General features: G+C 28.4%; 2 protein-coding genes and 1 pseudogene across 3 annotated transcripts; all 3 read left to right on the top strand.

Moving 5' to 3' along the window:
• Window positions 1-55: 55 nt before the first annotated feature.
• Window positions 56-5,293, top strand: LOC124832587 (stem-specific protein TSJT1-like). Its single transcript, XM_047306832.2, has 5 exons — window positions 56-343; window positions 3,770-4,010; window positions 4,091-4,211; window positions 4,354-4,463; window positions 5,046-5,293. The coding sequence occupies exons 1-5, from the start codon at window positions 141-143 to the stop codon at window positions 5,082-5,084; spliced, it is 714 nt and encodes a 237-aa protein (XP_047162788.1). The 5' UTR covers window positions 56-140; the 3' UTR covers window positions 5,085-5,293.
• A 6,420-nt stretch (window positions 5,294-11,713) lies between these two features.
• On the top strand, window positions 11,714-12,621 carry LOC124832126 (uncharacterized). Its single transcript, XM_047306261.2, has one exon. The coding sequence runs from the start codon at window positions 11,714-11,716 to the stop codon at window positions 12,449-12,451; it is 738 nt and encodes a 245-aa protein (XP_047162217.1). The 3' UTR covers window positions 12,452-12,621.
• Window positions 12,622-14,260: 1,639 nt separating this feature from the next.
• LOC124832137 (nuclear transcription factor Y subunit C-3 pseudogene) lies at window positions 14,261-18,273 on the top strand (annotated as a pseudogene). The gene is made up of 2 exons (XR_015779973.1): window positions 14,261-14,292; window positions 17,413-18,273. The product of XR_015779973.1 is annotated as a nuclear transcription factor Y subunit C-3 pseudogene (transcript).
• The last annotated feature ends 7,561 nt before the right edge of the window (window positions 18,274-25,834 follow it).

Genomic DNA, 25,834 nt, shown 5'->3' with positions numbered 1-25,834 from the left:
GAAATGACCGTGCTACCCTCGTTCCTTCTCTTTATAACGAAACCCACACTCTATACGCACTTCCTATCCATTCTCACTTCCGTGTACTTTTGCGAGATATTTTTTTTTTATTTTTGTTTTTTCATTTCAGAGAGAGAAAAATGTTGGCAATCTTCAGCAGCTCTGTGGTGTCGCCTCCCGAGGAGCTGGTAGCCGCGGGCAGTCGAACACCGTCACCAAAGACATCAGCAGCGAAACTGCTGACACGTTTTGTGGAAAGCAAAGCATCGGCGGTGTCGCTGCAGGTGGGGGAACATGTGCAGTTGGCTTACACACACCACAGCGAATCACCCTGGCATCCTAGGTATTTTTAAATGTTTTGAAATTTCATAAATTTCACCTAACACACTTGTTATCGTGTTCATTCTCACCAAACATAGAAGGAAGAGTGTTTACAAAGTATAATTAAGAAATTGGAATTAATCAATTGTTTGATTCTAAAAATTTCAGACACAAAATGGAAGAATCGTGTTGGATCGGTTATTGTTAATGTAAATCATGCGAGAGCATGATTGGTGAAAACATTTGCTGCTGATTGATTGATGCGTGGATCATATGGATCACGGACTACTTAATTATATTGCATATTTTAGGAACTTCATGAGCAATGTTTATAGTATTATTTGAAAGTAAAACTTGTTATATTTTCAGTTTTGATAAATATTTTTAATTATTTTATAATAAAATGATGAACTAAGACTAAAAAATTATACAAGACAAGTTTTTAGAATAAAAAACAGGTAGACGATTAGACGCAAGAATATTGTGAAAATAATTTAAAAAATGCATAATTTTGCATAATGTTAACTGTTGGGAGTGGGTGGGTGAATGATCTAATTTCTATAGTAACAATAATTTCAGCGTCACACAGCCAAAGAGGAAAGTGAAGAAAATTAAATTATTAATCATACTGAGAAAAGTGGGAGATTCTGATGTGAGAAGAGGAAGAGAAGATGTGATCCACAGTTTTGAGAATTCACCCACAATTTTGAGTTGTATTGTTGTCACATTCTGTCCTGATCAAGAAAAACCAATACAAGTTATTTATTGTTGAATGAAACATAAACCTTAAATAAAACATAAAAACCAATTTGCTTTTTTTTTTATTCAAGGTTTTTAAAACGAAACAGCTATTTGAAGTGATCATGATTTAATTTCAATTTTAAAATCTTAACATAAATGATTTGCTGTCAAACTAATATCAATAAAATAATAGCTAAATACTCTGTAAACATTTTTTTTTCATTGAATATCAATAAAAAGTTAAAAATGAGTTTTTTTGTTATAAATTTTAATGTTTAAAATATATATGAAAACAAAAAGTATCTTAATATTTAAATTTTGATAGTATAAAATGATATTAATCATAGAATTTATCTTAAAATAAATTTTTTTGTTACTTTTTATTTAAAAGAAACCAAATTATTGTAAAAAAAAGTTGTTTCATTGAACAACCTGTCATGAAATAGTGTTCTACAGAGTTATATTTTGATGAATTTTCAAGTCTTTAAATGATTTTTCTCATACAGATTTGTGGGTTGAGGAGTATGATTGGTCATTCTGACCCAGATTTCAAAATATACTGCAATATCATACATCATAATATGGATTCTGTCACAGTTGTTTTTTCCATTACAATCAAATAGTATATAACAAAACTGTTCAGATTACAAATATAAGTTTTTTTTTATTCCAAAAGAGATGGATTCATTTTTGTGCTAAAAGAGATTATCCAGTATAAAACATCATTCATTTAATTTAAATACACAAAAATCCTTTTAATTTAAATAGACAAAAATCCTTTGACGTAATTGGTGGATAAATTCTTATTTGACTTTCCATGATAATTACTATTAGCGAAAATATGCATGTGTTCAACTTTTATAATAAAAATAATAAAATTATTATTATAAAAGTAAAATATAAATATAAATACAAATAATTTTTATAATTTTATTATTGATTGATAAATAACTTTTCTATCATAGATAGTTATTTTAATTTTTAAAAATAGTTAACTTTAAAAGAAAAAACACGTTAAATAAAAAATTAAAGGATAAAATTAGTAAAGTAATTATTTTAATTAAAAATTATTATTTAAAATATAAAGTAAGAGAATTGTGTTTAATTTATGATCACAGAATAAACTTTAATGCTTATATTACTTTTTGAATTTTTGATTTATCAAAACCATAAATTTACGCTGAATTTTGATGTTATCAAAAACATAAATTTACGCTGTTATATAATTTTGAATGTCCATGATTTTTAACTTATATAATTGGATGAATGAAATATTCAATATTCTTACGAGTTTCCTTTCACATGGGATCCTAGAGTGAGATGAATCCATTTCCATGTTCTGTGGTTTATAAGAGTGGGGTTGATCTTTGTTGAGAAAGTGTTATTAGGAAATTTTTTATCAAGTTAGTGTAAGTCAAAAACTGAAATTAGCTTATAGTATCAGTTAATATTAATATTAATTTTATATTTAGTTAATATTGACTTTAACATTATATTTACCGAACATACATGTTATAAAGTTTTATTAACGGCTATAAATGAAATAACAGTTATTAATTGAATATTTTTAATATATGTCGGTGAAATAAATTAGATAGTGTTTACATTAATGTATATTTTTTTAATAAAATTAAAATAAATTTTTTGTGCATGTTTAATTATGTTCCATTTTTATTTTAAAATTTATTAAATATAAAAATTCTATATATTATAGTTGGTGTTGTTTCAGCCTCCCTACCAACTACTCTCTTAATTATTTATTCATCATGCTTAAATTCAACTAAATTAAAATGGTAATACAGTCTAAATTGAATAATTTAGAACATCATTTATTGGTAATTATTGTTTATGTTTTAATTTGTTTTCTTTGAGAAATAGATGAAAAATTCGGTGGCCAGTTCTGGTGGGTTCTATTTGAATTATTAGTCTATACATTGCGTATGATTTTTTCCACTCAAAATGCTGACTTTTACTGGCTGGACTGTTGCTTTCGTTCTATTATTTTGCTTTTTTGTCCAAATAGGACGAATGAGATAAATAGATAAGGATAAGATAGGTTAGGTTGGTGGCCCGGCAAAAGATTCAAAACACTTTGATGAAGCTATTTATATTCTTGTCATGGAGTTTTCTTTTTCATTCATTTGTCAAGAAGTTTTCTTAATCAAAAGTCAGATGGATAGCTTTTATTTAAAATATGCTTTTGAATTTTTATTTATTTTTAAAATATACATAAACATACCTGTAGTGGAAGTGCGGTATCAAGATAGGTTGGATGTCTTATTCCTTTCTTTCTTTTGTGTGAAGGTAATCTTCACCCACTCCTTCTCATATTAAAAACAAAAACAAAAAAATAGGTCCCTCATTTGTTAAGTTATAAACTAATTAAGTCAATTGAGTATTTTGAAATTTAAGCTTTGCTTGTGGGAAGAAAAGTGTCACATAGATGATGCTTGATAGGAGTAGTGATGCAAAAAACTTGTAAATTGAAAATTACAAGGGCAATGCACATTTTACCTTTGTATTTGAGCTTTGAGCAGCACATCCTTATTATCCTATATAGACATTGAAAGCAGCACGCCACTTGTACTTAGATTGTGCACTTTGTGTTCAGTTAGATTGCACTGTTTCACTGTTTCTCATTGAACTTTTTAATCTATTTCTTTATCTGTATCAGTGTTGGGTCTAAATGTTAACTGTAAAATGTCAGATCATTTGCGGTTAAGGATGAAATATTCTGCTTGTTTGAGGGAGCTCTTGACAATTTGGGCAGTCTGAGACAACAGTATGGACTGGCCAAGTCAGCCAGTGAAGTGATTTTGGTGATTGAGGCTTACAAAGCTTTGCGTGATCGAGCACCCTACCCTGCCAATCGTGTTGTTTGCCACCTCAGTGGGAGCTTTGCTTTTATAGTTTTTGACAAGTCCACTTCTACAGTCTTTGTGGCTTCTGTAAGTTATCTAGCCATCCCATCAATTTGTCACGATCTTCAGTCTTTTCTACTCAACCTTGGCTTGTTTTGTTTTTACAGGATCAAGCTGGTAAAGTTCCTCTCTTTTGGGGAATTACAGCTGATGGATACGTAGCTTTTGCTGATGATGCAGACTTGCTTAAAGGTTCTTGTGGCAAGTCGCTTGCTTCTTTCCCTCAAGGTGTGTTTAATTTTATTAGAAAACATCACAATTCTTAACATTTCGGCAACTACTTATTACATCGATATTGTCTACATTCTATTTTAGATTTACTCCCAAAAGTATATGTATCCTCTCATTAATTATTGTCTGAATTGTACAGGATGCTTTTACTCTACAGCAGTTGGAGGATTGAGATGCTATGAGAATCCAAAGAACAAGATTACTGCAGTACCTGCCGAAGAAGAGGAAATCTGGGGTGCGACTTTTAAGGTAAATAGATGACAAGAGTCTAAGTATTATTGCTGGTAAAACTCTCAGTTCTCTCTACAAAATATTCTTTTCCTCTATTTAGAATAGAAAATCAGTCCAAATAGTAATTGGAGATTATTAACACCAGAACATGAGTTCATAAAAACACCATGAATACAGCAACATTACACTAAATAAAAAAGGATAGGTTTCCAAAAAGAATGGGTTAGACTAACTTAAACTCGATCTCCACATCTGTTTCTAGAGTTTAAAAAGGTTAGAGTAGAAATTAATTATGCAAATAGGATTGCAAGTAGCAATTAAATTTTAATATAGTGATAGTTCTCCTTGAAACATCCGCAACAGCGAAATTAGAATGTATATTTGATTTGGTTCTCAAGTGGTTGGCAGGTCTGGTTTAGGTACGACGTCTTTGGCTGGCTGGGTTAACAAGAAAGAAATTGGAAACTTCACCACACAAAAATATTATTTATTTATTTATTTAATCACTTACAGCTTGACTTCCAAAATTTATTTTTGCATTCATGGTTTATGTCTTGACTCTGTTGCTCCCTCCATAAATGAACTTGGATGAATGATCAGGTGGAGGGATCAGCAGTTCTTGCAGCCACAGAGTACTAGATTCATCTTGGAGTACAGTATGGTGTGATGTGTTAATGGAGTGATGACTGTAAGGCATGCACAAGGGACCATGTAAATACCTTTTGGTAACTGAGAAAAGTGCGACTGGTAGTAGTTGTTTGTTCATTAGATAGGATTTACTATGTTTCTGGTTTCTGGTGTACAGTTACGCTTTCTGATGTAATAAAAATGTGCCTGAGTTTCTCTCATACTCATTCTATATAAAACGTATAATTATATAAACTAAGGTTGAGAAAAATAATGTAAAAATAACTAAAATCAGTAAGATTTTTAAGAAAGAAAAAAGCTTAAATACTGATTTTGTATAGTTTGTTTAATTTGACCTTTATTTTGATTTAGTGTTGAATCAAATTCTAATTTTAATGAATTATGTGTTTAATTTAATCATTTCGCTAACACCATCTAAATAGTTAAAAATAAAATGTACAGTGTGATCCATTGTTATTACGTGAGACTTCACCTTTTCCAATTTTTCATCATGCGTAAGATTTTTTTTTTAAGTCTAAAAAAGCAAATAGCAAAAAATAATCTATAGAAAAAAAAAATGATATTTTATAAGTATGTTTGAGTCCTTTTGATGCAATTTTCTTACATTACCTCTTCACCATATAAAATTGAAATAATTAATTATGAATAAGTTATCTATATCTATATATAAAAAATATTTATCTTTTTTATGGAAAAGTTTATTTTATTATTTCATTTTTAAATAATTTTTTTAAATTAAAATAATTATTTTATAAATTTTACCTTTTAAATGAATTTTTTAAATTTTGCCAACTTTTTAACTTAATCGTGTTTTTAAACTTAATATTTTTAATTAAAAAATTACTATAAAATAAATAAAAAATATTTATAATAAAATTATTAAAAATATTTATATTTTAATTTTATAATTATAATAATAAATAATTATTTTTTTATTATAAAAAAATAACACACATGTAGCACATGTATTTTTAACAATTTACAGAAAAATTTACCAATGGTTATTATATATTTGAGTCACTAGTTTATATATATTTTTAGTGTAAATAAATCAATTCAATCACTAAAAAATAATTTATAAATTTCATTACATTGACAAAACATACCTTAATTAGTTTATTTCTAAAAGTTAAAGAGAAAAAAACATTTTAAAATTTTCAAAGAAGAAATAATTAAGATTGTGAGAGAATTAATTTACACAATAATGAAAAAAAAAGACTTCTTTTATCGTTAAAAAAAACTTTTTTTTATCGGTTCTAAGATTGATATACCTATATAAAAGAAGGATTATAAAAAATATCTATTTTCTATACTGATTAGAGAAGTAATGTAAAAGTATTACTTTTTATACTAGTTAAACGTACGACTAATATAAAAAAAATATTTTAATAGTGAACCCATCATCCAATCCCCTTGTGAAACTAATGTTTAAAGTGCCACCACTGCTCAAACACCTCTCCATGGTGAACCAGACCACCAGAGCAACTTCTTCCCTCATCACCTCATACCACTGCAACTATCTAACGTAGATTGAAACAGAACCAAAACACACCATCCTTTCATAGCTCTGCACATTGGAAGTTCATCGTTACAAAAATCTCAGTGTTACAACCATAAACAATGTCATAGAAACCCTGCATCATAGAGACGACCACCATCCTGTGAGCCACAAGCAAATAAAGAACACAACCAAGCACCAATAACCACCATGAACCAGATTCAAGTCATGAATAACGCAAAAACCATTACACAATATCATGTAACCACTATAGATCTGTCTCTGCAACCTGTAAGAACAACAACCACAATCACTACACATTGAAGCCACACACAACTCCGTATCCACAATTCAAAACTCAAAACCCTCAATCCACCATTACAACTTGGTAAAACACCAATAAAAGCTATGCAAATCAGCCACCATCTTCTATACCAATTCTAATTAGAATCAATATAAAAAGTTTTATTATTTATTACAAAAATGTCACCGCATTCATTTTCTATATAAGTTGTAATTAAAATCAGTATAAATTTTTTTTTATGTATTACAAAAATGTCATCGGTCCACTTTCTATACCTATTATAACTAGAACTAATATAAAAAAATTTCTTCTTTATTATAAAAATGCTACTGCATCCACTTTTTATACGTCTTATTGTTGAGTACAAACAAAGTCCCACATCGGATAAAATAAGAGATGAACATGGGTTTATTATATACACATAACATATCTCCATTGATAAGAGACCTTTTGGGGTGGTACCAAAAGCAAATCCGTGAGGACTTGGCCCAAAGTGGACAATATCTTATCACGGTGGAGATATCTATGTGTAAGATGCAGAAGAATAGTGGATGAAGAGATTGAGATTTCTACCAACTCAGTATGATATCTAGATAATTGAAAAAGGTAATTCAATTTTTATGAAAATCAGCTACTGTATTTAAAGGATAAGCATGGTCGTCTAACAACCCAGGTAAAAGCAAAGAAGAACCGGTTGTATGAATTGGAGCTGAAAATCTTGGAGAGAAGATGCAAACCCAGAGTAGGATGATGCACATGGAAAATCGAACGAAGGAAGGAAGAATTTAAGTTTATGGGGGAGTTTGTTGGGATAAACTTAAATTTTAGGGTTTTATTAATAATTTTGTTTAAATCTTATTTTATTAGTTTTTGGGTATAGTAATATTTAGTTTGATTTGATACAGATAAAATAGGGACACATAATTATGATTTTCGATTTATCTAGGTACAATATTATTTTATGATAGATTAAGCAGATTTTATTTTTAAGATAGTTGATATTTTATTTTTATTCCTTGTAATATTGTAAGTGTTATGGCTATTTAAAGCCCTTCAATTACAATGAATAATAAGACTCAATCGAAAAATATTTGAGTGTGTGTATCGTGAGATTTTCCTAACACTTATAACTACAATTAATATAAAACATGTTATCATATTTACAAGGGTTAAATATGTTTTTAGTCCCTAAACTATTGTTTTCTAGTTTTCGTCCCTCTTTCAAAATAAGGTACAATTTGGTCCTCATTCTTTTCAAAATTTTGGTTTTAGTCCTCTAAAACTAACACCGTTAAAAATGTGGTAGTTTTCGAGGTTAGTTTTCGATGACTAAAACCAAAGTTTCAAGGACTAAAACCAAAGTTTCAAGGACTAAAACTAGAGTTTCGAAAAAAATGAAGACAAAAAAATGTACCTTATTTTGAAAAAGGGATGAAAACCAAAAACAGGACTAAAAATATTTTTAACCCGCATTTGATTGTACAAGTGCAATTGCTTTGAATTGAACTTATAATGTCATAAATGGTTAAAGGAGCATTTGATTAAATCAGTAACTTCAATAAATTATTTCAACGTTAAAAATTTATTGCAACATTAAGAAAAAATAGTTGAAAATTAAAAAAATTTATTGCAGCAATTAAAAGAACTCAATTCTTTACATAAATGACTTTCATTGCAATTTTCTTATAGTCATCATTTTCTTTTCTCTCTCTTGTTTGGAACTGAAATCTCAATCTGTGGTATTCAGAGTTGAGGTATATCTTCTCCTTTCACCTCTTAGTATTTTTCTGCTTCCCATGTCTCATAGTCGAATTCGATAGTGTTTAGGTATAAAGTATATTGTTCGTTGACTTTTTATTTTAATTTTGTGATTGTAACTTTTTCGTGCTGTTGTTTATGTTTCATGGAAATGCCACAATAGCATATTATATATAGAGAAATAGATAGATAAATAAATATGATTGTCCTTTTATTGCTAATTTGTGCTAGAGGACACTTTAATCGTTAATATCAAATTCTCAGTTTTATAAGTGATTTTAATTGTGAAAAGTAAAATTCTTCTAATATAATTTCATGTGCTTGAGTTTGAAGTAGATATGGAATGGGTGTTGAGTTTTTTAAGGAGATTTATGAAAATAGTTATATTATTTTTAATTTAAAATATTAAAACAATAAATTTTGAGGAATTTTTTCATTTTATATTGTTTTATTTTCTATTTTTACTAAACATAAGATTCAAATTCACATTTTAAACTTTTAAAAATGGGTTTGTGTGGGGTTTAACAATTCTTTAATAGACCAAAAAAGTTCTTTATATAATATATATATATATATATATATATATATATATATATATATATATATATATACTTTTCTGTGTTTTCTTCTTTTTATTTGCTAATTAATTTTGATCTAATTTGTAATATTATTCTTTTAATCAATAATTAGGTGTATTAGTAATTTTTTTTAATAATTTAACTGAAGACTGAAAAACATTGAGTTGCTTTGTTACAAGACAAAAAGAAATAAATTATACGTTAAATGAGACTTTTGTATTATGTAACCGAAAACTAATAAATGAGCACCTACCCCCACACACTCACGCAAGACATTTTGCATGTGACACTGTTCTTTGATTAAACTTTTATTTTTGCTACTTTTTTCGTTTTCCTATTAAACTTCTCTCTGGACGAAAATATAAATTGTTCAAAGCAAAGTTAATATATATATATATATATATATATATATATATATATATATATATATATATATATATATATATATATATATATATATATATATATATATATATATTCTTATGTGTGTGTTTTCTTCGTGCAATTTATATTGGATTTTGTTTCAAAACATTTGTGTTTATAATATATATAGTTTTTATTCGCAATTTCTTTTTGTCTTCAACCATTTGCATGATATTTTTCTTTAGAAATACTATAACAATTTCACATAATTAACAATCAATAAATTCAAACTTATCAATAGATTTTTCTTATAAATAACTTTTTAAGTACGAAATTGTCCGTAAAATTTATGAGAAAGATATGTTTATAAATTATAATTAGTATTATGAAAAAATATTATTGTTAGTAACTTAGAATCATAATTATCGACGACGAAAGTCATCGGTATCATCTGTTAATAAACTACAAATTTTATTATCAACGAATATGTTTGTCAGCTCCTTATTATTGCAATTATTGATAGACACATTTTGTTGATAAATTCGTCCCCAAATTTCTTGTTCAGTTTAGTAAAGTTTTTTTTGTATATTTAGAGGAGATAAGTGAGAAGAAAAAGATAAGAAGAAGATAAGGGAAGGAGGAAGAAGAAGAGAAGGATGAGGAGAGGTGGCTTAGTGGTGATCCAGAGACACAACGATATTGTTCACTAGTGACACGAATGATCATCGGTGACATGACGATAACAATGGTTATCAGAGTTAGAGATGGAGGTGGAGGAAAAGGAAAAAAAAAGTGTTGGAAGTCCCACATTGATTAGAGATAAGGCAAAATTATAATATATAAACGGGGTGCAAACCTCACCTTACAAGTCGGTTTGTGGCGATGAGTTAGGCTTAAACCCACTTTCTGATATGGTATCAAAGCTATGGTTAAAGTCTATCCTAGCGATAGATAGCAAAAGGGTGTGTTGGAAGTCCCACATCGACTAGAGATAAGGCAAAATTATAATATATAAGTGGAGTGCAAAGATTTTGTGGGGTTGAGTTAGGTTTCAAGCCCACTTTCTAGAGAACATGTCGATTTAAACAATTCAAATGCTAACATGAAGCATGTTTGACACATAAAATTTTTAATATAATTAAACTAAAAGAATTATGTCCATTCATTTTCTTTACCATCTTCTTTTCCAATTTCTCTCTTTGGTTGGAACTGAAATATCAATCTGCTCAAAATAAAGTTGAGGTATAACCCTACTTCTCTCTTTCTCTCTTTGGTTTTTTTTTCTTGCTACCTCAAATTCGATTTTACTTCATTACCCACATGTTTGTTATAATTAGTCTTGTTAGTTAATTTTTCCAATAACAAATTTAAAAGGTATTGCGAAGGCTCATCACTTTTAATATGTGGTGATTGTTATTTTGCAGCTGTTATATAAATTTGATTCCTTTTTAAATCAGTGCTAGAAGTTGGAAAAAACATTAATTTTAATCTTAGTTTTATGAGGATTAAAGTTCAACTCATTTGTTTTGTTAATTGGGTTTAAAAGGGTTATATGAAATGAGTTTGTGAGATATAATCATGTATACTAGCAAACATGATGCGTGAAATAATATTATATATTGTTCCCATTTATTTTTTTACAAGTATTTTGAGGAGTCTTCTTCATTTATTGAGGTATATGAGACATGTTCTAGCTCTATCATTATTGACTTCGACAAATGACAATTTACATAAACTTCTTACATGATTTAAAGGTTTGACACATTTGACATTTACATAACCCAAAAAGGGTAATGTAATGGGTTTGTAGAGTCAGGTTATGTCTGAATTGGCAAATATGATGTATGGAATTGTACTATATGTCAATTTATTTTTCTCACAGCATGTGTGATCTTTACTTTTACTGATTTTTTTCCACACTTAAAACATGAGTCTTCTTGATTCAAAGATCTATATGATACACATGCTCTATATGAATCAATTGACTCAGACCAATGTCAATAATTATTGAGATTACTTAACGTTTTTTCTTAGGGCATATATGATGATCATCTTTTCTTGAATTTTGTTGCTCTATGACTGTTCAGAGATTAATTTGAATTCAATTAGAGCAGCTAGCATGGAGCAAAACCAGCATGGTCAACTAGGAAGAGGAATTGGTTCTGCTCCTGCACAAGAAGCACATAACAAGAACCAATATCAGTCCAAACCTACCAATCCTCCTATTCAGACTGCTGGTCCTTCTGTTCCTTCACCCTACCCAGGAGAGAATCACCATGCTCTCCGAAGCATGGACCGACAACAGCAACAACAGGATCAGTTGGAGGAAAAAGTGAAGAGCTTTTGGGCACAACAACTGAAGGAAATTGAGGAGAGCACTGATTTAAGGAATCAACACAGGATACCTCTGTCGAGGGTTAAGAAGATCATGAAGAGTGATGCAGATGTGAAGTTGGTTTCAGCTGAGGCTCCTGTGGTGTTTGCCAAGGCCTGTGAACTGTTCATAATGGAGCTCACAATGAAAGCTTGGGCTAACGCCGAGGACAACAATAGGAGTACAATCAAGAAGTCTGACGTTGCATCTGCAATTGCCAGGACTGATGTGTTTGATTTTCTTGAGGATATTGCCCCCATTCCTAGGGTTCACAAAAACACAATGATGCATCCATTGCTTCCAGGCAATGCTCCAACACCAACTGAGAATGTTCCTCATATGCCACCTCCTCAACATGTTGCAAGCCCACCACCACCTTATGTTGCTGCTGAAATTCCTCATGCGCTGCAAATCTATCCTCTCGTTCCAAGTTCAACTGTCCCCCCCAATCAGCAAAACCCTTCTCCTACTTCAGATGATTAAACAAAATAAAAGGTATTTGGTGAAAAAAATGGTCTTTTCTTAATAAAAGTTGACATGGAAAGCATGTCATGAAGAATAAAAAACCTAAAAGACAAACTCATGAGCGGTATTTACATGGTAAAAACAATGGTACTTAAGCTCCCCATTCGTATTTTACAATGGATTTGTAGTTTTTTGGTGTGGATTAAAAATATAAATGTGTTGAACTACATATTTTCAGATTTGATGGATAACTCCCAAAGTTGCCTTCTGATATTGGAGGTTTCAACCAATCGTTTCCATTTTGGGATTGATCAATAGTAGTTTGATGCGGTAGAACTAAACCTTTAAGCTTGTATTTGATTCGAATTTGTCTGTGAATCATCTTGAGATATTCAACATTTATCCATGTCATGATTAATTGTGTTTTTGAGATATTTAAAAAGTTGACGTTTTTGAGAAAATTATCACCTAATTTATATTCAACTTTTCTGCATATGTAAAAGAAGTATGTTATGTTTTTTAAATTGTCAAGTGACAGTGGAAAGAAGAGAAAGATCATGAATTTAGAGAACTCGTGTTTGGATTTCTCAAATCCCATATTTAGATTTCAATGTGTCTTTCCACAATTATATTTTGTGTTGTTCATGATGTCTATTTCCATTTAACTGAGAAGGTATCATTGAATAATTTTATGTCCTTTCCACCAAAATTTCCACTTTCTTTTGGCTCACATACTAATTTTCACTTTTACCCAAATTATTTTCCTCCTTCCAATTCCACATGAATTTTCTTTAAATTGTGGTAATCTCCTTAATTAAGATTGATTTTATTGTAAGAGTATGTTCCATGGGGTTCTTTTTTGACATTTACATACAGAAAAATAGGATCCTTATTTGGTTTTAGTTCATATGTAGGTTGAAACACTCCATATTCTTTCTATATTTTAATTTTTTTGTTAATAAAAAATTAAGGAGATTCAATAACAAGTTATATACAATCCATATAAAAGATCACATCTAACTTAAAATTTTAAAATAATGAATTTGTAAAAAAATTTAATCTATTATTTAATTTTATTATTTCTATTTGGTATTCAGACTTCAATTCTTAATATTTGTTTCAATTTAAAACAGTCTCTTAGTATTTGTGAGTTCTACTATCTGTGAGTTCTAGACCTATAAAGTCTCTGAAGTTAAAGGAATGTCTTAAAAAAAAGTTAAAGCCTGTAAAGAAGTTCACTGATTAAAATAGGGTATAATAATTTATTGATTCTATTAGATCAGCTAATCTCCATATTTACATAATATTAAATTAAAAAGTGTTTCAAATTGTTGAGCAGATTATATACAGAAATGATAATCAATTTAGATAGATTTTCTGAACAAATTGGATGAAGAAAAATTAATAAAATAAATTATATAGAGAAACCTATAAGATTGATGATCCAAGAACAAATAATGGATTGATATCTAAAAATGATTTTAAAGCCTAATTTGATTAATTCAATAATTTGAATGAAATTATATGACTTTTAAAAACATCTAAATGTTTTAGTTCCTCATGACGTAATCTAGAAACAGTTCTAAAAACAGTGTGCTTACAGAATGGATGCTAGTCATCCTTGTTCTATTGTAATTTAATTCATTTTGTAACCGATAATGCATGTCATATTAACAATAGTAATATTTAATATTAATAAATAAAGGTATTGAAGTACGTGTTCATCATTAAATAAAGTTATTGAAACATTGAAACTGACTCCTTTCTTTGACTTTTATTACCCCCACCTTGTTTATATATTCATTTTCTTGTTTTGGATTGGAACTCAAATCTCAACTGTTAATCAAGACAAAGTTAAGGTATATCTTTTTTTCTCTTCTCTGTTTTTTCTTCTTTGCCATCTGATGATCAAATTCTCATACCTTCGTGTTTGTGTATTACAATTTGGAACTCCTTATTTTCCAGTTATTTTCCAGGTTGCATGCCCTCTTATAGCATTATATATACATGATGTCTATTTAATTATTGCTAATAGAAAGATTTAATTTTTAATTTCAATTATCAGGTTTTCCTACGATTTTGAATGTTGATAATAAGAATAATTAATTTTATATAATTTAAGGTTAGACACATTTTATTTACTTGAGCCTTTGATACCCTTTATACGTGTTTTATAGTTGTGCTTATGTATAACATATAAGTTTGTTTTTCCTGTGATTTTTTTTTTTCAATGAGAAGATTCAAATGTCTTATGAGTTGTTTTGTTGGCCAGGCCCAAAAGCATTGTTTTTTTTTTCGAAAACATTCAAAGAGGCCTTTGTATTTTGTAACTCATAACTGATAATATATATATATATATATATATATATATATATATATATATATATATATATATATATATATATGTGTGTGTGTGTGTCTGTGTGAAAATCTAAATATGAGTCTAACTGTAGTATTGAATTGGATAAAAATGAAAAATTCAAACACCGTATAAAATAAAGAGATTTTCTTAAAATTTTTAGTAGAGAGTGAGATCTATTTTTTATGTGAATGAACTAAAATTTTATTCATGAAACCTAACATATATCCACCATACATATATATATATATATATATATATATATATATATATATATGTATATATATATGAATTAACAGGGCTGTGCGATTGTAGGTTCTAATCATGTTTATACTATTCCCCTCCGTGTTTTCTAATTGCTATTTTGTAATAAGATTCAATCTAATTTCATAGAACATGTTTATGTTTATATGTATAATTGTATTGGTCAGTTTTGGTTTCAAAACATGTTTTAAAGGTTGAGTTGTCTGGTTGACAAACTCAAAAAAAAAAAAAAAACGTTGCTTTTCAATATTTTAGCTTAATTAATGAGACTTTTGCATTTTGTAACTGATGATTAATAAATGTAGATAACAATAATAAATAACAGTTTTAATGAAAAATATTAAAAGCATTTATTTGACAAAAATATTTCTTATTTTAAAACGGATCATCACTTAGTTTGTTTTTATTGAAGTTCGCAAAATATTAATGATTTTAGTTTTAAATGAGACTTTATTAATTTGAAATTGATGACTAATAAAAGCTATAAAAACAATAAATGTGAGTATAGGATGCTTAACTGGCATGAGTTGTTTAAAAGTAAAATTATTATGTCAAAATAGGAGCAAAAAATTGTTTAAATAATAGCCCTCTTTTGAAATAGTTTTATGAATACAAATTTCATTTTAATATAAGTTTCACGTACATATATTCACATGTTGCTTTGAATATAAAGAAAGTTGTTTATAAAGTGAAAATTACTTATACAGAAAGTTCTTAAAATTTATAAACGACTACTTTTAATTTAATTAATTCATGTAGGTAAGATCTACATTAAAATAATATTTTTAATTATAAGCAGGAACATGAAAATTTTGAAAAACTAGTTTATTTATTTTTTTAAAAAAACCTATACTTTAACACAATTTGTTTAGATTTGCTAGGAACCTTTTGTCATACAAAGAGTGTTGTAGTTTTGAAAAATCTAATTACTTATACAGGAACATGAAAATTTTGAAAAACTAGTTTATTTTTTTGAAAAAACCTATACTTTAACACAATTTGTTTACTTTTGCTAGGAATCTTTTGTCATTCAAAGAATGTTGTAGTTTTAAAAATAGTACTATATATTGATAATTAATGAGTTAAATAAAGTTTTTATTTGGTTATATATATGCTTAATGAGGTTGTCAACTTCTTATCTTTATTATATTAGTGTTATTAATTGGTAGAAATTTATTTTATTTCAGTACATCCACACACACACACACACATATATATATATATATATATATATATATATATATATATATATATATGAAAATAATTAATACATATTTTTATTCAACTTTCTTTAGTTTGTACAATTGAAACAGTTTATTGGCGCTTTTTTAGATAACACTTTGTGTTCTATTGTCTATTGAAGAGCATATAGCTCTCTTTTTTTCAGAAGTGATAGTTTGTTTTAAAAAATATTTTTATAGTTAAATTAAACAATTTATTTTCCAGGTAGTAAATACTAGTATAAAAAAAGGAAAATAATAATAGAGTAACACATATTTATATTTATTTAACATATATTATAATATATTATAAGTATAAAATGATTATAAAAAAATTAATTTTTTTTATTTTAAAAAAATAACTATTGTAACATAACTACTTGCAGTTCTTTCTTTGACTTTCATTATCACCTTCGTTTGTCTTAAAATTTTCTCTCATTGTTTGGGAACTGAAATTTCACTTCGATCAAAGCAAATTCGAGGTATATATATCTTCTTCTCCGTGACTTTGTCCTTCTATGTTTTTACTATAATATATGTTGCTGGTTTTTAGTTTTTGCTAGTTGTTGGAAAAATCTTTAATTTCTAATGTTAAAGTATCATTTTTTTTTAGAAAAATGATTTTTTTACATATCTAAATTTAATACATTCATTTGGCATTATTTTTATTTACTTTTCTTCTTTTTTTTTCTTGTAAAAATACAAAATTTATATTTTTATTACTATTTTATCTGTGTCAAATAAATATATAAAAGTGTCTCCTGGTATGTTATTCCTTTTCTTACTGTGATTCTAATTGTGTGTAACAGAAACAGGCTTTTTACGAGTTATCGTTAAAGTTTGACACAAATGATTTCATTTAGTTGAGTTCAAAACGGTCATCAATGTATTTGGTGTCTAAAATCGCCTATACTAGGCAAACATGATGTACGAAGTTCTATTATATAGAGATTTTATTTTTCTTACAAATTTTTATCTTAATGATTCTTTTTCAAAATTAAAACTTGAGGAATCTTCTTGATGTGCTCTATTTCTGAATCAGAAGGGTTTCTTTAGGGCATAGACGATGTTCGTTTTTCATGAATCCTATTGCTTATGGTATGAATGGTGAAATATTAATTTGAATTGAATAACAGGAGTTAAGATGGATCAAAACCAGCGACGTGAAGCAGGAAAAAGAATTAGTGGAGCTCCAGCACAAGCAGATGGAGGCAAGAAACAGGCAGTTGGTGTTCCTGTAGCTTCACCCTATGCTGGAGGGTATCGCTATGATCGGCAATGCATATACCAGCGGCAGCAAGAACAGTTGCAGCAACGGGTAAAAACCTTCTGGGAAAGACAGATGAAGGAAATTAAAGAGAGCAGTGATTTGAAGAACAACTTGCCTCTGTCGAGGATTAAGAAGATCATGAAGTTTGATGAAGATGTGAAGATGGTATCAAGTGAGGCTACTATGCTGTTAGGCAAGGCTTGTGAACTGTTCATAATGGAGCTCACAATGAGATCTTGGGCTCACGTGGAGGATGACAAAAGGAAGATAATTCAGAAGACTGATGTTGCATCTGCAATCTCAATGAATGATATGTTTGATTTTCTTGTTGATGTTGTTCCCAGGGATGACACTGTCCCAGTCATGGCGGGACAGCAGGTGCTTCCGGCGCCAAATCAGAATGCTCCTTACCCTTATATGTCACTTCCACCACCACCACCACCACCGTATGCTGCTCCGACAACTGCTCCTGGGAATGCTTCTTCTTCATCCGCTGCAAATCCATTCTATTTCAACTTCAATCCCACCCCAGATGAACAAGGCCCTTCCAATTCCAATCATCATTGAACACATAAAAGCTACCAAGTGAAGACAGTGCTGTTTAAGGATGATTTTATGGTCTGTATCTTCGACTTTAAATGAACCTTTCTCTTCCCTTTCCAGTTCAATGGTCTATCAGTACTTATGATTTGAATTCAATAAAACGTATCAAACTGTCTTCGGTGGCAATTTCATGGATAACTATTGTTGCTTAGTTATTTCTATTCCAGATTCTAGATTCTGCATTCATTAATTATATATAGAGAGAAATATATATAGACAGAAATAGATATAGATAGATATACAGAATTATGATTCTTTGAAAAAAAAATGTTTGATATTAATAACTACTATTTTACAATCCATAGGAGTAAAATGTCTAACAAAAGTGAAATTTGTCATTAATATATATATATATATATATATATATAAAGAAAAAGAGAGAATGAAAGGTAGTGAAATAAGTGAGTGTAAAAGCTTTTTAGTAAATATTATAGATAGATAAATAGATAAATAGATTTTTTAGTGTTTAAATAGTGTAGGTAGATTTTTTAGTGCTTAAATATTATAGATAGATAGATTGAGAGAAATGAATGAGATATTGGTGGGTGCATAAACCCTTGACATAAAACATTTGAAGATAGTTAGGGTTATAATATGCTGTCTTTGTTTATCAATGAGGATATATATATATATATATATATATATATATATATATATATATATATATATATATATATATCACCTTTTTTTTTTAAATTTAATTAGACATTTTATCTTTCGTTTTACTTTTATTGAAGAATATAGGCTCAGTGTGTATTTTTCCTTATTAAAGGTTATAGTTTTTATAATATAATCTCTTACGGTGTGTTTAAATATGTAATGATATTATTCAAATTTTACTTAATTAGCTGTTGTGATATTACTGTTATTTTTATTGATATAACAACCTCAACTAATTTCTTTTTTGTGTATTAAAAATGAAGAAAACATATTTTTTTTATACAAAATAGTATGAGAATGGAAAAACTTTTTTTGTTTGAGGTTTCTCACATCATTTCAACTCATTTTTAACTATATTTACTAATTAAGGATTTCCTTAACCTTATGTGTAAATTTTAGTAAACAATTTTTAACATATGAGATTGTAATATTTTTTTAAAACAGTACTTGAAGTGACATTTTTTTAAAATGTTAGCTTTTAACTTTTTATATATTTTTTCTTTTTTACTTAAACTATTTACTATTTACTAAATTTTACGTTTAATCTTTTCTAATTTAGGTATTTTTTTTAATTATTTTCATTTTCTTTTGTTTCTCTTATTTAATTCAGAATCTAGGATTTTGTGTACGTAGGAATATTTTCTTATTTACACCTTTTCATTACATATATAAGTAAGTATATTGATAATAATAGAACATCTGTTTGGTATTACTTTTCTGATATTTTATATCACACTATTTATTTTTATTTTTTCTGATATTTTATATCACACTATTTATTTTTATGAATTTACATCAAATTATTATTTAGTTTAATTATAACTATTCTTCGAGATTATCTTTACAATACAGTTTTTTTTTTCTCTTTTTGGAACTGAGTATTAACCTTTTCAAAATAATAAGACTATGTTTTTTACTCACTATCTTATAATTAGGTTGGAAAAAGAAAATCCTTATATGCATGCACACGTAAAATATGTTACGAGTAGTTAATATATATAGATATTTATATATGCAAATGAGTATTTTAATATTAACTTATAAACAAATCAAGTACAAATATTATATTATTAAGTTCACAAATATATGTTACTTACAAAACATAAAAATAAAAATTAAATTTATATTTTATTAAATTAAATTAGTAATTTATATTTTATTAGGTTAATTTTAATCAAAAATAAAATTTAATTTATATTATATTTTAATATTTTTTAATTTTGTTTTGAAAATATATATAATATGTTTCTAATATTTGTGAGTATCGATAGATTTTAAAATATCATAGAGTTTTTTTAAAACAGGTATATGCATGGGAGCAAATCGATTGCAGATTAAGTTTTCATTTGTAAATCAGATTACAAATAAATACTATTTATGTTTGACCTGACTCGTTATGATCCCTATTTATAATCAAATTTAAAGTAATTTCAAAAGTAATTCTTATCCTTTAATTATGAAATATTTTGAAAATTAAGGTTAGCATAACAAAGATTAATGTTATTTAGCATATTGTGATTTTACTATTGGACATATCAAACAAGTAAGCGAAACTCTCAAACCACTCCTAAAATTTTCTATACTTTATACAGTTTTTTTTTTTTTTCATATTTCTTACAAAAGAAAATTGCAAGAAAATTATTTCTTTCCATTTTTCCTAAAAATTTAGATCAATAATAATTAATTACCATAATATTTAAAAATTAGCAAAAATTTCTTATAAATTTTTTTATAAGATATATCCGCAGCAATTTTTCTTACAAAAAAAAAAGTACAACAATTGTGAACATGCTGCTCAGTTTTCCTGTTCTTCATTATAAACTTTACGGTCTAATGATAGAGAATCGAAAGTGAGATAATAATAGCAAAATATCGACTGAGAAGAAACCTTGATAAGAAGAGTGACGTACCTGTCTCGCGTGTTTGCGCCTTCCCCTGTATACCTTAAGCCTGTGGTTGACGGCTTTTATACCTTAAGCCTGTAGTTGACGGCAGGATTAATGTCGACCTGATACTCTTCAGCGGCGACAGATTCGCCGGATTTTTCTAAATAACTTTATGTGTTAAGTATAAAACTAATTTTTATTATATAAAATCAAAGTAGACACACATACACATAAACATGGGTATAAATTATCATTGTTTTACAACTACTATTATTTTTTTTCTAATATAAATTCATATTTGATATTACTTTGAACTATGATATATTAGATTGACACCTTTCTTTGTTCGTTTCTTTAACTTTTCTTTTTTTTCTTTGGTTTTTTTTGCAAGTATGAAATTTAATTTTAAATTTGTTCTAACCAATTTTCAAGCATATTAAAACTTTTAAATTTTATCTAAAGTTTAATTAGTATTTTTTTAATATTGGAGTTTATTTAATGTGATTCCATAATTTTTTTATAATCGAGCCTTAATTTTATTTAAAAACATTGAATATAGGTCATTCCATTAAATTAGTTGTATAGTCTAAAAGGTGATCACATATAAGCTTTTGTTTATTTTTTCTTCTTCTTTCACCTTCCATCACCATTTTTCTTTTTCTCTCTCTTCTCCATCATTCACCTCCATCATTATTTTCTCTTTTGATATCATATTCCTTAGTCATAGTTAAACATACTTAAGAAGAGTTGAAGAAAGGTGGCCTAAGCTCTTATCGCACAAACTATTAGTGAGTTCTTAATAAATTAAGTTTATTTTAGGTCTTGTATAATGAGCCAAGTAGTTTAGGGTTTCTTTAAGTCTTGCATTTGGGCCTTGGATTATAGTGTAGGGCTTTGCGCCTAGAGGATATGGGCCCAAAGGGGACACATGGGTCTAAGGTAAAAACTTAGCTTAGAGAGCAAACCTTCTAGAAGCTTGTGAGCTCTTGGCTAGAGTGATCTCCAAGTTGTCTTCTTTTGTGAGACACTGTTAAACTCATTGGCAAGTGTACCAAATTGTTCAAGTAATATAAAATGGTAAGATCAAGTATCGTTTTCCAACAGACTCGCATAATATTAGTTAATTACACTATTAACAACTCATATAGACTCTAGAACAACATATTAATTGAAAAACAAGAAGATAAAATTTCAACTATGCAAGTTTGGACTTTGGTGTTTGAAGACACTTGCACATGGACTAAACTAGAAATGGTATGAAATGACATTGTTAAGGTTAATTTTCACCTATTTACTCTTGTGCATACACAATTTCATCTCCTCTCCCTCAAATTACTAAAGTCAATCCACAAAATTACTCTAGCCTTAATCCCTTAGGTGAAAGAGCCTAGCTTTTCCCTATTAAACTCCAATTTATTGGAAAATCTAATAAGCAAAACCCGCATTAAGAACTAGGATCTAAGACAACAAGTGAATCATCTTCCATTTCTAGAATCAACGAACCACTAGGACTCTTGTTCAGTTCTAGATTACATAAGATACGTTCCCATACCCATGAATCAAAGATCAAGCCATGAACATCTCTATTACATGCAAGCTTTAAGATTGGAAACAAGAATACTAGCAATTGATAGAAAAGACATATATATATATATATATATATATATATATATATATATATATATATATATAGTGGGAGGGAGATCTATAAAATCATTCAATAAATACACAAGAGTTCAAAGGCTACATCTATCCCCAACAAGATGGGTTTGACTCTCCATTTCCATGGAGATCCTTAAAGCTTACAAAATGACCTTGGAAGAAGAAAAAGAACTCAAAGAGGAAGAAGGGAGTGTTCCCACAAACCCTAACAGCCCTTCAAGCTCTCCTCTGAGTGAAATCGCACCTCCAAACCACCAAAGACTCAAACCCCTTCGAGTTTTAGGTTCAAATAAGCTTAAACTACCACATCAGCAAAGGTGGCGCTCAATACCCCTAGAGGGGACGCCCAGGCGAAATTGCGAGGTTGTGGCGCTCAGCACGAGCACACCAGAAATAAGCTTTTGTGCAGTTTGTGCATGTGGCGCTCAACGCCCCTAACCCAGGGGCCCTCAGCCTGACTCTGCTACACTGCATTTTTTCTCTTTTTCTGAAGATCTGCTTGCTTATGTGGCTGGTTCAGTTCTTTACATTGTTGGAGATTCTTCCAAGCACATTATTAGCTACAAAATAAAGGGATTATAGATGAAATTACATCAAGGTAGCCCAAAACACATTTATTTAGAAAACAAGACAAAAGAAGATGATTAAGCAAGTTATAAGCTAAAAAAGAGTTGATTTTGCTACTAAAATGATGTTTAGGTAATGGTAAGAATTAACATTATCAGACACATGTTCTTACCATGTGGCGTGCTCCTAAGGGAGAAGATTTCTCTTTAGTAGTGACCATGTGTAATGCTCCTAATGGAGATGATTTATCCTTAGTAATAGTCATGTGTCATCCTCATAGTGGGAGGATTTTACCTTGGTCTCCAAGTTAGAATAATATATTTTTACTTCAACAATTTGGAAACCAATAGAGGTGTCTCTCTCATGTAAATTAACCTTTGAATTGAGTATTGTTATGTTGCTAAATTTGTGTCATACTACTCAACTAAGGTCACCAAGGCTATAACATCCCTTTTAGGTGTCTTCTAGCTACCATTCCTCTTGAGTTGGCTCAGCCTTTTTTGAAAGCAACTAAATGTCATCATAGTCTATCCTCTTGCTTAAGTCATATAGCTTGAAGGAGGAGTCATCATCTCATCACATCAAAACCACCATATGAGCACCATATTTCCACCACCATTAAGCTTTCGCAAACCACCACCCATTTAGAAGTCTCCACCTTGCTTAAGTCATATAGCTTAGAGGAGCTTATTTTCCTTCCTATCTTCTTCATCATCTTCCAACTTGTATCACAACCTATTCTCCCACCGAGAAAAAACTCATCAAGGTTAATGTTCACCACTTTATTGGATCTAAAGTTGCACTTCACCCTAAGATGCACTCTCATTGTCCTCACTCCAAGACGCAAGCTTCACCTTCATATCTCGCATGTTAGATTTAAGCATAATTAAATTTAAAATGTCATCATTCTAAAAATGATTCATTACAATCATCGTCACACAAACTACTTTTAACAATCACACAAGAAAAACATAAATTCTCATGCTAAAAAATAAAACTTGCATTTTAGAGTCCTAAACTTATGTGAAAATCGAGTTAGGAAACACAAGTAAAGAGTGTCAAAACTCTAAATTTGGATAAAAACATCCAATTATATATTTGTGAAGTTTGAAAAGAAAAATAAATAAACAATGTTGGAATCTGATATAGTAAAGGTTTTGTGGTAATGCTTTGAGAGACTTGGGAGAAGGAATGACCATGTTGGAAGTATTTGCGCAATATGGGAGAGACATATGAAGGAGATGGAAGGATGAATATGGTAGGATGTTTAGAGAAGATAAAAAAATAGAGGAGAAGAAAACAAAATAAAACAAAAACACACTCAAAAAAGAAAAACAAAACTCAGAAAACAAAAACTAATCATTTCGTCACATTTCAAACGATTAACATCAATTTAATTTAATGGAAGAAACTAAATTGAATATTTTTAAATCAAATAGGAAATGAATTGAAAAATAAAATTAAAAAACCACAATAAATAATGAAAATAAATATTTATTTAACTTTTATATTATAATTTATATATATATATATATATGAAAACTTTCAAATAAGGTTACGTTGGATATGAACTTTGACATCTACTATTTATTAAATTGAAAAAAATAAAATAAAAGGATACAAAGCCTTGAAGAATCACACAAAACTTAAGATAAAAATTACATTTCACAAAATATAAAGAAACTATACTAATTATGAAAAAAATCAAATGAATAGTTAAAAATAAAATATTAAATCAATTATATTGTTTTGTATAAATCAAACTTAAATTAGCTACTTTATCAATATAATGATTTCTTTTTCTTTACGAAAAACATAAATAATAGTTTTTCTTTTATTTCATTAAATATAATTTATTATACTTTTGTTATTAATAATAAATGCTAAATGTTACGTTTCTGGAAAAACTATTTTTGTATCATTAGAGTCAAATATCAAGAATTTATTACTTCCATTACCATTTTCTTTAACTTTTCTTTTCTTTCTTTCTACGATTTTTTTCTTCTAAAGTTTGAAATTCAAATCTAAATTTCTTCACAATAAAATTAAGGTATTTTAATATTTTTCTATCTAATTAATGTGGACCTTCAACATCAACAAGTAACGGTTTTCGTTATTCAAATTTCATTAAATGTAATTTATTATATTTTTATCAAATAACAATCAAATTTAGAAATTAAAATAATTATTTTATTATATTTTTTAAGTTACATATTATTCTATTAACTAAAAATTTTCCGTATATAAAATGTAAGAAATTAGAAAATAAAGTATTAAAGTTGATATGTATTTTAAAATAATGAGATCGATTATTTAAATATTAAAATAATTCAACAATATAAATATAATTTTATAAACACATCTCATCATCTAAAACACTCAGTCTCGAGATTTATTCTGAGACTCTAATGATCATTCTTTCCCATGTAGAGAAGGATGATGCATGTGGTGAGAGTAGTAAGAGGTCATAGTCTGGGACCTTACCTTAGCAAAGAGTGTCTTAACGAACTAGCCTTCTGTGGTAGCTTGGTGTGTGTCAGCTGTTCCATTACTATAAGTACACAATCCCACCATAACTCGACAATAACGCATGTATCCAGATATTTGAGTCGAGATGTCTATATATTTAGATGTTGCGCTTAGTTGAAATGGAAATATTATATGTTTTGTGAATTACAAGTTTTTTTATTCTTTTGATATTAGTTTACCATTGTTGTGTTGTTTGCTTGTTATGTCTATCGTATGTTTTGAATGATCACCTGATAGGTGTAAACAAAGGGAGATGAGATATCATTGAAGCATGCCCTAGGCAGCTGTGCATATATATATAACTTATATTTGTGTAGTTAAAGTTTCATTTTGAGTTGAAATTGTAATGACCATTTTGTAACCAAGTAAATAGTTTTGATT

Source organism: Vigna umbellata, chromosome 5 (genome assembly GCF_029865625.1).
Source record: "Vigna umbellata cultivar VRB3 chromosome 5, Vumbellata_1.0, whole genome shotgun sequence".
Classification (NCBI taxonomy): domain Eukaryota; kingdom Viridiplantae; phylum Streptophyta; class Magnoliopsida; order Fabales; family Fabaceae; genus Vigna; species Vigna umbellata.
Note: the sequence above shows the minus strand (reverse complement) of the source record. Positions and strands in the feature narration are given on the sequence as shown.

Bases quoted from the DNA above. Each gene is read 5' to 3' on its own strand.
- LOC124832587 (XM_047306832.2), top strand. From the start codon at position 141: ATGTTGGCAATCTTCAGCAGCTCTGTGGTGTCGCCTCCCGAGGAGCTG. The intron at 344-3,769 runs GTATTTTTAAAT...GTAAAATGTCAG, and splicing joins GAATCACCCTGGCATCCTAG to ATCATTTGCGGTTAAGGATG. The intron at 4,212-4,353 runs GTGTGTTTAATT...TGAATTGTACAG, and splicing joins GCTTGCTTCTTTCCCTCAAG to GATGCTTTTACTCTACAGCA.
- LOC124832126 (XM_047306261.2), top strand. From the start codon at position 11,714: ATGGAGCAAAACCAGCATGGTCAACTAGGAAGAGGAATTGGTTCTGCT.